The 14,064-nt window shown below is 30.4% G+C and overlaps 1 protein-coding gene across 1 annotated transcript in view; it reads left to right on the plus strand.

Moving 5' to 3' along the window:
- Nucleotides 1–14,064, plus strand: part of Gnf1 (germ line transcription factor 1) — a 77,827-nt gene that overhangs the window by 2,380 nt on the left and 61,383 nt on the right. Inside the window, exons 2-3 of the mRNA XM_076492060.1 lie at nucleotides 1,788–1,872; nucleotides 4,240–4,419. Coding sequence (XP_076348175.1) covers nucleotides 1,788–1,872; nucleotides 4,240–4,419 — 265 coding nt within the window. The remainder of the gene's footprint in view (nucleotides 1–1,787; nucleotides 1,873–4,239; nucleotides 4,420–14,064) is intronic.

Below are 14,064 nucleotides of genomic sequence, written 5' to 3' on the forward strand. Positions count from 1 at the left end.
CCAACCACTATTGACACTATTGTATTATACAAACTTTTATAATAAATACTAACCACTATTATCAGTGAAGTACATATACATACTATATAAATGTTTATAATGAACACCAACCAATATTAACAGTGAAGTGCATATATACAAACCATATAAACATTTATAATGAACACCAACCAATATTAACAGTTAAGTACATATATACAAACCATATAAACGTTTATAATAAACACCAACCACTATTGACAGTGAAGTACATATACATACTATATAAATGTTTATAATGAACACCAACCACTATTAACAGTGAAGTACATGTACATACTATATAAACGTTTATAATAAACACCAACCACTATTATCAGTGAAGTACATAAAGTAAGTACATTTCTTAAACTGTTTCAGGGAATGTTTATGTTGAACTTTCAGAGCAATAGGAGATAAAAATGGCACAGTACATTTCATTGTACATGTTTGTGTGATGTCAGGTTTAACCAACTGATAAGATTTGGTGTGGAAGAACAAATTAATAACTCATGTTTAGAAGGAAATGTGAAGTTCACTATGACAGCAGAATTTATAATTAGTTTGAGAGAAGTCTGTTGTTTTCTTTTATATGTAATGAGACTTTGAGTTTGTTTTAGTTCAGGGTGTTTCCTAGATGTTTGCTAATGAGAAACGTTTTGTTGCCTTGAAATTTAGTTTGAAATGTGCAATCAGACATTAATTTTATGATGAATCAAATAATCATACAGACTTGTGTCAGTGTGTTATCTCAGAACATTATGTAGCCATGATACTATTTGTATGAGTGTCACACAAAACATGTATTGCATATAACCCACTGGTAATTTCCAGCTGGTTTTTAGTAGCATTATCCTGAAGATAGAGTGGACACCTTCTTAGTGGTCTTTGTATGTGTGGTATTAATTATGTTAGAAATAATGCTACGTGCATTGAAACCAATGCATTATTCTTTAAAATTGTTTTTATTCCATGATCAGGAACTGTTGTGTCAACCTCTCATAAGAATCAAGAGTCCCTCATCCGAAGAACTCACTAAGTAAACCTTCTGTTGAAGATAACACAAGCCAAACTTTCAAGTCTCCAAAGAAAGAAGGTTCAAAGATGGTATCAAGTTTTTGTTTTGGTATGTATTTATTCTGCCTAAACATTATGTCCATCAAAACAACTTCTGAAAATGTATGCAAGCTTTTTTTCAGTTACTATTCCTTTATTTTGTGTAAAATTTGTGACATCCATGTTTTGGTTGATCTGAGAAAACACAGGTTTTGTGTTTTCTACTTGTAAAATGTGATCTCAAACTGATATTTAGATACCAGTATCATGGTATGGAAACGTTGAAGGGTTATTAGTGTATTCTTTAAATGAATACAATCTGAAACTTTCACACAATATTAATATAATTTGTCCTGTTTATTTTCACAATATTTTTTAAGTTTAGTATACAATATATACACTGTTGTTGTTTTTAACACTTATTATTACATTAACAGTTGTTGTAATTGAGTTATTTTATTTTTTGAGTACTCTTAATGGAAAATTATATTTTTGTTTCATAACAAAATATTTCAACAAATATTTCATAGTTGTTTACTAGTTATAAAAGTGTAGACATTTGTAATATATTGAGTTAAGGAAATATATGTAGTCAAATAGGCATTTAATCCTGAAATTACAAGGAGAGAATAATTCATTTTCCTGTAGTTACTACTTGGTTTGTTGAAACATGAATCTTACACAGAGTTCTGCTCAAGAGAAAACACCTGAAGAGAAGAAGAAAAAAGATTTTTAAACTACAAGCGATTCAGGGAGAGAGACGGACCTCATGCTCTCGGCTCTAAAGTAATACCTGAGGTGAGTTTTGACTACAAACATTTCTCTGGAATGATTTTATAAAGTTTTTGTAAATGGGTGTTTACAGCATTATCTGACTAAATATATTTTTGTTATTTTTGAGACTTCTGGTTACTGTATGGAATAGAAGTGTTGCTGGGAAAGAGATTAAAAAAACAAAGACTTGAATTTGGTTTTGTAAAGTTCCTTGTTGAACAGACCAAATATATATAATGTACGTACCACAAAGACAAAAGCAAAAAATTAGCTTTCTGAATACGGGCTTGGTCAATTTGACCCATTATGCAATGCAACTTCTTTGTACTTGTTTAAAATCCTTTCAGATGTAAAACTTCTAATTTTTAGTATAGTGTGTTATATCTCCACAAAACTTGTCAGTCTTTCAGATAAATTATACCTCTTTTATGTTTAAAAATCTTTTTCCAGTAAAGTATTTTAGAATAAACTGAAATAAATATTTCTCCATGGATACATTGAGTATTCGATTTGAATTGTCCATGTGTAAAGTTATTTTCATATTAAGATTAAACAAACAACTTTTCCTCATGTCTAAAAATTTCATGCTTCCTTTGTGTGATCCCTGAAAACTTCCTAAACATGTTTTGAACATTTTTTCTCAGTAGAATGTCATATTTCATAAGTTCTTTTCTTTACCCTAACTCTACATGAGATTAGTCAATTTGACCAATCTTACAGTCACCATAGAAATATAAATAAATCAATCTAAATGACCATTTTTCACTCTTTCTAGAATTACTTTAAATTGTGGCGTGAAACAACATTTGTTTATCCTAAGTAGATTTAAGCTTGTAACAGTATATGTCTATTTATAATTAAATTTTGTTGTTTTATTTCTCAATGAACCATGTTAAACTATCCATGCTATTATAACTTTTTAATCACTTGTGGCATGTGCAGCTCATGTTAGGCTACCAAATGACATTATCCGCATGCTGCTCGCATGTAATATTTTTATTATTTTACCTAATCTAGTCTTAACTAACCTAAATATATATCTTTTTAACCGTTACTTTTATAATAAATAAATAAAAACAAGAAATAAAAAGCTTACCCAATCTTCTTTTTTCTTTCTGTCAGTTATCAAGAATGTTTAAGCCTTATTTTTGTACTAATGGTGCTAATGCACTAAATAAGTTTTATTTAATTAAATAAGATAACAAAAAACATAGGCCAACAATGTACAAAAACTAGACAGTTACCCTTAACTCCCACAATTTTTTTGGCATACTTACTACAGTGGAACCCCTCAGATTCGGTCACCCCTTGAAAGCGGTCATTCAATCACAGTCCCTTTTTGTTTACATAATCCCTAATTATGTACAGTGGAACCCCCGCAATCAGGCCAGTTTGTATCAGTCCCGAAGGTGGCTGCTTTAGAGGAGTTCCACTGTATTCAACAAGAACTGTTACAGATTCATCCAAGCAAGTCATCAAGTTTCTCACTGGAGTGTTGTTAAGTGAGTTTGGTAATTATCTGATTAAAACACAACATTACACAATGTTTGATGGATGAAAAGCTTGACTTTCTATTGGTTATTGATAATGTATAATTAAATGTAAGAGAGAACTACTAACATGTCCTAAAAGAGGAGGTATATGATTTTCTATTGATAACTCTACAAACAAATAAAAATGAAAACTATAAAAGTTATGGTTTGCCTAAGCTATGACAATTCTACAGTGAGTAATTTTCATCTAATGTTTTATTCTTTCAACTTGTGGTAGAAATAAAGTAGAGAAGACAAGATGGTTGATAAAAATATGTTGTGTGTCATACCAGGGGAAATTCATGGTTTTTAAAAAATATTGCTTGGTATAATTAAGAACTTAAAACTTGTATACCATAACAATATAGATTATTAGTTAATATTTTATGATATACTAATGGTGTAATATTAAGTTTAGTTTATTAATATGCTATCTGTGGTTAATTTTCTTAACACATCACTTTGGGAAAAGTTTTCTAACTGAAATAGGTGATGCAGGACAAACTATAATTGAACAAAAATGTAATATTTTTCAAATAATAAATTTAATTTTTATAATGACAAACGTTAAATGTAATTTTTCATTACCATTAGCTGTTAGTAATATTACTTACCAAACTGTGGTTGTTGGATTAAGAGATGAGTTAGTTTTAAGTTTACTAACCATTAGTAATTCTCATGGGACATCACTTAGCTTATGACAGAGAAAGATATGTTGATAAATGTACTTATAACTACAGTACATCTGTAATCACTGAAAACAGTTTGTTTTGATGAGACTGATTGAACGTTATGCAGCTGTGAAATTACTATTCTCTGTTTCAGTACTTATGTTTGTTTGTTTTTATCGTTGACTAAGGGAGAAGACGGCTGCTTTTCGGGCTTAACTTTTGTGACAACAGGAGTATTGGAATCACTGGAGCGAGACCAAGTGAAAGAGCTGGTTGAAAAGTATGGTGGAAAGCTAACACAGTCCGTGAGCAGGAAAACAACCTATCTTCTCATTGGTCGAGATGCCGGCCCAGCTAAACTAGAAAAAGTGAGACATTACTACTGACATAGGGTTGACGTATAAAGAAATACTGTTTAAAAAAATGAGATTACTACTGACAGAGGATTGACGTATAAAGAAATACTGTTTAAAAAAATGAGACACTACTACTGATAGAGGGTTGACGTATAAAGAAATACTGTTTAAAAAAATGAGATTACTACTGACAGAGGGTTGACGTATAAAGAAATACTGTTTAAAAAAATGAGACACTACTACTGATAGAGGGTTGACGTATAAAGAAATACTGTTTAAAAAGTGAGATATTACTACTGACAGAGGGTTGACGTATAAAGAAATACTGTTTAAAAAAGTGAGACATTACTACTGATAGAGGGTTGACGTATAAAGAAATACTGTTTAAAAAAATGAGACATTACTATTGATAGAGGGTTGACGTATAAAGAAATACTGTTTAAAAAAATGAGACATTACTATTGATAGAGGGTTGACGTATAAAGAAATACTGTTTAAAAAAGTGAGATATTACTACTGACAGAGGGTTGACGTATAAAGAAATACTGTTTAAAAAAGTGAGACATTACTACTGATAGAGGGTTGACGTATAAAGAAATACTGTTTAAAAAAATGAGACATTACTATTGATAGAGGGTTGACGTATAAAGAAATACTGTTTAAAAAAGTGAGATATTACTACTGACAGAGGGTTGACGTATAAAGAAATACTGTTTAAAAAAGTGAGACATTACTACTGATAGAGGGTTGGCGATATAAAGAAATACTGTTTAAAAAAAGTGAGATATTACTACTGACAGAGGGTTTGATGATAATGAAATACTGTTTAAAAAAAGTGAGATATTACTACTGACAGAGGGTTGACGATATAAAAATACTGTTTAAAAAAGTGAGATATTACTACTGATAGAGGGTTGACGATAAAAGAAATACTGTTTAAAAAAGTGAGATATTACTACTGACAGAGGGTTGGCGATAAAGAAATACTGTTTAAAAAAGTGAGATATTACTACTGACAGAGGGTTGGCGATATAATGAAATACTGTTTAAAAAGTGAGATATTACTACTGACAGAGGGTTGGCGTATATAAAGAAATACTGTTTAAAAAATGAGATATTACTACTGACAGAGGGTTGACGATATAAAGAAATACTGTTTAAAAAAGTGAGATATTACTACTGACAGAGGGTTGACGTATAAAGAAATACTGTTTAAAAAAGTGAGATATTACTACTGACAGAGGGTTGACGTATCAAGAAATACTGTTTAAAAAAGTGAGATATTACTACTGACAGAGGGTTGACGTATCAAGAAATACTGTTTAAAAAAGTGAGATATTACTACCGACAGAGGGTTGACGTATAAAGAAATACTGTTTAAAAAAGTGAGATATTACTACTGACAGAGGGTTGACATATCAAGAAATACTGTTTAAAAAAGTGAGATATTACTACTGACAGAGGGTTGACGTATAAAGAAATACTGTTTAAAAAATGAGATTACTACTGATAGAGGGTTGAAGTATAAAGAAATACTGCTTAAAAAGTGAGATATTACTACTGATAGAGGGTTGACGTATAAAGAAATACTGTTTAAAAAAGTGAGATATTACTACTGACAGAGGGTTGGCGTACAAAGAAATACTGTTTAAAAAAGTGAGACATTACTACTGACAGAGGGTTGACGTATAAAGAAATACTGTTTAAAAAGTGAGATATTACTACTGACAGAGGGTTGACGTATAAAGAAATACTGTTTAAAAAAGTGAGATATTACTACTGACAGAGGGTTGACGTATAAAGAAATACTGTTTAAAAAAGAGATATTACTACTGACAGAGGGTTGACGTATAATGAAATACTGCTTAAAAAAGTGAGATATTACTACTGACAGAGGGTTGACGTATAAAGAAATACTGTTTAAAAAAGTGAGATATTACTACTGACAGAGGGTTGACGTATAAAGAAATACTGTTTAAAAAAGTGAGATATTACTACTGACAGAGGGTTGACGTATAAAGAAATACTGTTTAAAAAAGTGAGATATTACTACTGACAGAGGGTTGACGATATAAAGAAATACTGTTTAAAAAAAAGTGAGATATTACTACTGAGAGAGGGTTGATATATAAATACTGTTTAAAAAAAGTGAGATATTACTACTGACAGAGGGTTGAAGTATAAAAGAAATACTGTTTAAAAATATGAGATATTACTACTGATAGAGGGTTGACGATAAAGAAATACTGTTTAAAAAAGTGAGATATTACTACTGACAGAGGGTTGACGATATAAAGAAATACTGTTTAAAAAAGTGAGATATTACTACTGACAGAGGGTTGACGTATAAAGAAATACTGTTTAAAAAAGTGAGACATTACTACTGACATAGGGTTGAAGTATAAACAAATACTGTTTATTACATTAATTCCTTGTGGTGGATAGAAATATGAATTCAACATATCTAAATAGAGGATGTCAAGAATAACTAGGAAAAGTAAAAATTCAACTGAAAATGTGAGAATAAGGTTGTTAATTAAAACAGTGATGTGAGTCAAATTATAACATCAGACGTGTGGTGTTTGTTCTTTATGTGAGAATAAGGTTGTTAATTAAAACAGTGATGTGAGTCAAATTATAACATCAGGCGTGTGGTGTTTGTTCTTTATGTGAGAATAAGGTTGATAATTAAAACAGTGATGTGAGTCAAATTATAACATCAGATGTGTGGTGTTTGTTCTTTATGTGAGAATAAGGTTGTTAATTAAAACAGTGATGTGAGTCAAATTATAACATCAGATGTGTGGTGTTTGTTCTTTATGTGAGAATAAGGTTGTTAATTAAAACAGTGATGTGAGTCAAATTATAACATCAGACGTGTGGTGTTTGTTCTTTATGTTGTGAGAATAATGTTGTTAATTAAAACAGTGATGTGAGTCAAATTATAACATCAGACGTGTGGTGTTTGTTCTTTATGTGAGAATAAGGTTGTTAATTAAAACAGTGATGTGAGTCAAATTATAACATCAGATGTGTGGTGTTTGTTCTTTATGTGAGAATAAGGTTGTTAATTAAAACAGTGATGTGAGTCAAATTATAACATCAGACGTGTGGTGTTTGTTCTTTATGTTGTGAGAATAATGTTGTTAATTAAAACAGTGATGTGAGTCAAATTATAACATCAGATGTGTGGTGTTTGTTCTTTATGTGAGAATAAGGTTGTTAAGTAAAACAGTGATGTGAGTCAAATTATAACATCAGATGTGTGGTGTTTGTTCTTTATGTGAGAATAAGGTTGTTGATTAAAACAGTGATGTGAGTCAAATTATAACATCAGATGTGTGGTGTTTGTTCTTTATGTGAGTATAAGGTTGTTAATTAAAACAGTGATGTGAGTCAAATTATAACATCAGATGTGTGGTGTTTGTTCTTTATGTGAGAATAATGTTAATTAAAACAGTGATGTGAGTCAAATTATAACATCAGATGTGTGGTGTTTGTTCTTTATGTGAGAATAATGTTAATTAAAACAGTGATGCGAGTCAAATTATAACATCAGATGTGTGGTGTTTGTTCTTTATGTGAGAATAATGTTGTTAATTAAAACAGTGATGTGAGTCAAATTATAACATCAGACGTGTGGTGTTTGTTCTTTATGTGAGAATAAGGTTGTTAATTAAAACAGTGATGTGAGTCAAATTATAAATCAGACGTGTGGTGTTTGTTCTTTATGTTGTGAGAATAATGTTGTTAATTAAAACAGTGATGTGAGTCACATTATAACATCAGACATGTGGTGTTTGTTCTTTATGTGAGAATAAGATTGTTAATTAAAACAGTGATGTGAGTCACATTATAACATCAGACGTGTGGTGTTTGTTCTTTATGTGAGAATAATGTTGTTAATTAAAGCAGTGATATGAGTCAAATTATAACATCAGACGTGTGGTGTTTGTTCTTTATGTGAGAATAAGATTGTTAATTAAAACAGTGATGGGAGTCAAATTATAACATCAGACGTGTGGTGTTTGTTCTTTATGTGAGAATAAGGTTGTTAATTAAAACAGTGATGCGAGTCAAATTATAACATCAGATGTGTGGTGTTTGTTCTTTATGTGAGAATAATGTTGTTAATTAAAACAGTGATGTGAGTCAAATTATAACATCAGACGTGTGGTGTTTGTTCTTTATGTGAGAATAATGTTAATTAAAACAGTGATGTGAGTCAAATTATAACATCAGACGTGTGGTGTTTGTTCTTTATGTGAGAATAAGGTTGTTAATTAAAACAGTGATGTGAGTCAAATTATAACATCAGATGTGTGGTGTTTGTTCTTTATGTGAGAATAATGTTAATTAAAACAGTGATGTGAGTCAAATTATAACATCAGATGTGTGGTGTTTGTTCTTTATGTGAGAATAAGATTGTTAATTAAAACAGTGATGTGAGTCACATTATAACATCAGACGTGTGGTGTTTGTTCTTTATGTGAGAATAATGTTGTTAATTAAAGCAGTGATATGAGTCAAATTATAACATCAGACGTGTGGTGTTTGTTCTTTATGTGAGAATAAGATTGTTAATTAAAACAGTGATGGGAGTCAAATTATAACATCAGACGTGTGGTGTTTGTTCTTTATGTGAGAATAAGGTTGTTAATTAAAACAGTGATGCGAGTCAAATTATAACATCAGATGTGTGGTGTTTGTTCTTTATGTGAGAATAATGTTGTTAATTAAAACAGTGATGTGAGTCAAATTATAACATCAGACGTGTGGTGTTTGTTCTTTATGTGAGAATAATGTTAATTAAAACAGTGATGTGAGTCAAATTATAACATCAGACGTGTGGTGTTTGTTCTTTATGTGAGAATAAGGTTGTTAATTAAAACAGTGATGTGAGTCAAATTATAACATCAGATGTGTGGTGTTTGTTCTTTATGTGAGAATAATGTTAATTAAAACAGTGATGTGAGTCAAATTATAACATCAGATGTGTGGTGTTTGTTCTTTATGTGAGAATAATGTTAATTAAAACAGTGATGTGAGTCAAATTATAACATCAGATGTGTGGTGTTTGTTCTTTATGTGAGAATAATGTTGTTAATTAAAACAGTGATGTGAGTCAAATTATAACATCAGACGTGTGGTGTTTGTTCTTTATGTGAGAATAATGTTAATTAAAACAGTGATGTGAGTCAAATTATAACATCAGACGTGTGGTGTTTGTTCTTTATGTGAGAATAAGGTTGTTAATTAAAACAGTGATGTCAGTCAAATTATAACATCAGACGTGTGGTGTTTGTTCTTTATGTGAGAATAATGTTAATTAAAACAATGATGCGAGTCAAATTATAACATCAGACGTGTGGTGTTTGTTCTTTATGTGAGAATAATGTTAATTAAAACAGTGATGTGAGTCAAATTATAACATCAGATGTGTGGTGTTTGTTCTTTATGTGAGAATAATGTTAATTAAAACAGTGATGCGAGTCAAATTATAACATCAGATGTGTGGTGTTTGTTCTTTATGTGAGAATAATGTTGTTAATTAAAACAGTGATGTGAGTCAAATTATAACATCAGACGTGTGGTGTTTGTTCTTTATGTGAGAATAATGTTAATTAAAACAGTGATGTGAGTCAAATTATAACATCAGACGTGTGGTGTTTGTTCTTTATGTGAGAATAATGTTAATTAAAACAGTGATGTGAGTCAAATTATAACATCAGACGTGTGGTGTTTGTTCTTTATGTGAGAATAAGGTTGTTAATTAAAACAGTGATGTGAGTCAAATTATAACATCAGATGTGTGGTGTTTGTTCTTTATGTGAGAATAATGTTAATTAAAACAGTGATGTGAGTCAAATTATAACATCAGGCGTGTGGTGTTTGTTCTTTATGTGAGAATAAGGTTGTTAATTAAAACAGTGATGTGAGTCAAATTATAACATCAGACGTGTGGTGTTTGTTCTTTATGTGAGAATAAGGTTGTTAATTAAAACAGTGATGTGAGTCAAATTATAACATCAGGCGTGTGGTGTTTGTTCTTTATGTTGTGAGAATAATGTTGTTAATTAAAACAGTGATGTGAGTCAAATTATAACATCAGACGGTGGTGTTTGTTCTTATGTGAGAATAAGGTTGTTAATTAAAACAGTGATGTGAGTCAAATTATAACATCAGATGTGTGGTGTTTGTTCTTTATGTGAGAATAAGGTTGTTAATTAAAACAGTGATGTGAGTCAAATTATAACATCAGACGTGTGGTGTTTGTTCTTTATGTTGTGAGAATAATGTTGTTAATTAAAACAGTGATGTGAGTCAAATTATAACATCAGATGTGTGGTGTTTGTTCTTTATGTGAGAATAAGGTTGTTAAGTAAAACAGTGATGTGAGTCAAATTATAACATCAGATGTGTGGTGTTTGTTCTTTATGTGAGAATAAGGTTGTTGATTAAAACAGTGATGTGAGTCAAATTATAACATCAGATGTGTGGTGTTTGTTCTTTATGTGAGTATAAGGTTGTTAATTAAAACAGTGATGTGAGTCAAATTATAACATCAGATGTGTGGTGTTTGTTCTTTATGTGAGAATAATGTTAATTAAAACAGTGATGTGAGTCAAATTATAACATCAGATGTGTGGTGTTTGTTCTTTATGTGAGAATAATGTTAATTAAAACAGTGATGCGAGTCAAATTATAACATCAGATGTGTGGTGTTTGTTCTTTATGTGAGAATAATGTTGTTAATTAAAACAGTGATGTGAGTCAAATTATAACATCAGACGTGTGGTGTTTGTTCTTTATGTGAGAATAAGGTTGTTAATTAAAACAGTGATGTGAGTCAAATTATAAATCAGACGTGTGGTGTTTGTTCTTTATGTTGTGAGAATAATGTTGTTAATTAAAACAGTGATGTGAGTCACATTATAACATCAGACATGTGGTGTTTGTTCTTTATGTGAGAATAAGATTGTTAATTAAAACAGTGATGTGAGTCACATTATAACATCAGACGTGTGGTGTTTGTTCTTTATGTGAGAATAATGTTAATTAAAACAGTGATGCGAGTCAAATTATAACATCAGATGTGTGGTGTTTGTTCTTTATGTGAGAATAATGTTGTTAATTAAAACAGTGATGTGAGTCAAATTATAACATCAGACGTGTGGTGTTTGTTCTTTATGTGAGAATAATGTTAATTAAAACAATGATGGGAGTCAAATTATAACATCAGACGTGTGGTGTTTGTTCTTTATGTGAGAATAAGGTTGTTAATTAAAACAGTGATGCGAGTCAAATTATAACATCAGATGTGTGGTGTTTGTTCTTTATGTGAGAATAATGTTGTTAATTAAAACAGTGATGTGAGTCAAATTATAACATCAGACGTGTGGTGTTTGTTCTTTATGTGAGAATAATGTTAATTAAAACAGTGATGTGAGTCAAATTATAACATCAGACGTGTGGTGTTTGTTCTTTATGTGAGAATAAGGTTGTTAATTAAAACAGTGATGTGAGTCAAATTATAACATCAGATGTGTGGTGTTTGTTCTTTATGTGAGAATAATGTTAATTAAAACAGTGATGTGAGTCAAATTATAACATCAGATGTGTGGTGTTTGTTCTTTATGTGAGAATAATGTTAATTAAAACAGTGATGTGAGTCAAATTATAACATCAGATGTGTGGTGTTTGTTCTTTATGTGAGAATAATGTTGTTAATTAAAACAGTGATGTGAGTCAAATTATAACATCAGACGTGTGGTGTTTGTTCTTTATGTGAGAATAATGTTAATTAAAACAGTGATGTGAGTCAAATTATAACATCAGGCGTGTGGTGTTTGTTCTTTATGTGAGAATAAGGTTGTTAATTAAAACAGTGATGTCAGTCAAATTATAACATCAGGCGTGTGGTGTTTGTTCTTTATGTGAGAATAATGTTAATTAAAACAATGATGTGAGTCAAATTATAACATCAGGCGTGTGGTGTTTGTTCTTTATGTGAGAATAATGTTAATTAAAACAGTGATGTGAGTCAAATTATAACATCAGATGTGTGGTGTTTGTTCTTTATGTGAGAATAATGTTAATTAAAACAGTGATGTGAGTCAAATTATAACATCAGATGTGTGGTGTTTGTTCTTTATGTGAGAATAATGTTGTTAATTAAAACAGTGATGTGAGTCAAATTATAACATCAGGCGTGTGGTGTTTGTTCTTTATGTGAGAATAATGTTAATTAAAACAGTGATGTGAGTCAAATTATAACATCAGGCGTGTGGTGTTTGTTCTTTATGTGAGAATAATGTTAATTAAAACAGTGATGTGAGTCAAATTATAACATCAGACGTGTGGTGTTTGTTCTTTATGTGAGAATAAGGTTGTTAATTAAAACAGTGATGTGAGTCAAATTATAACATCAGATGTGTGGTGTTTGTTCTTTATGTGAGAATAATGTTAATTAAAACAGTGATGTGAGTCAAATTATAACATCAGGCGTGTGGTGTTTGTTCTTTATGTGAGAATAAGGTTGTTAATTAAAACAGTGATGTGAGTCAAATTATAACATCAGATGTGTGGTGTTTGTTCTTTATGTGAGAATAATGTTAATTAAAACAGTGATGTGAGTCAAATTATAACATCAGATGTGTGGTGTTTGTTCTTTATGTGAGAATAATGTTAATTAAAACAGTGATGTGAGTCAAATTATAACATCAGATGTGTGGTGTTTGTTCTTTATGTGAGAATAATGTTAATTAAAACAGTGATGTGAGTCAAATTATAACATCAGATGTGTGGTGTTTGTTCTTTATGTGAGAATAATGTTGTTAATTAAAACAGTGATGTGAGTCAAATTATAACATCAGGCGTGTGGTGTTTGTTCTTTATGTGAGAATAATGTTAATTAAAACAGTGATGTGAGTCAAATTATAACATCAGGCGTGTGGTGTTTGTTCTTTATGTGAGAATAAGGTTGTTAATTAAAACAGTGATGTCAGTCAAATTATAACATCAGGCGTGTGGTGTTTGTTCTTTATGTGAGAATAATGTTAATTAAAACAATGATGTGAGTCAAATTATAACATCAGGCGTGTGGTGTTTGTTCTTTATGTGAGAATAATGTTAATTAAAACAGTGATGTGAGTCAAATTATAACATCAGATGTGTGGTGTTTGTTCTTTATGTGAGAATAATGTTAATTAAAACAGTGATGTGAGTCAAATTATAACATCAGATGTGTGGTGTTTGTTCTTTATGTGAGAATAATGTTGTTAATTAAAACAGTGATGTGAGTCAAATTATAACATCAGGCGTGTGGTGTTTGTTCTTTATGTGAGAATAATGTTAATTAAAACAGTGATGTGAGTCAAATTATAACATCAGGCGTGTGGTGTTTGTTCTTTATGTGAGAATAAGGTTGTTAATTAAAACAGTGATGTGAGTCAAATTATAACATCAGATGTGTGGTGTTTGTTCTTTATGTGAGAATAATGTTAATTAAAACAGTGATGTGAGTCAAATTATAACATCAGACGTGTGGTGTTTGTTCTTTATGTGAGAATAAGGTTGTTAATTAAAACAGTGATGTGAGTCAAATTATAACATCAGATGTGTGGTGTTTGTTCTTTATGTGAGAATAATGTTAAT

Source organism: Tachypleus tridentatus, chromosome 3 (genome assembly GCF_004210375.1).
Source record: "Tachypleus tridentatus isolate NWPU-2018 chromosome 3, ASM421037v1, whole genome shotgun sequence".
NCBI classification, from domain to species: domain Eukaryota; kingdom Metazoa; phylum Arthropoda; class Merostomata; order Xiphosura; family Limulidae; genus Tachypleus; species Tachypleus tridentatus.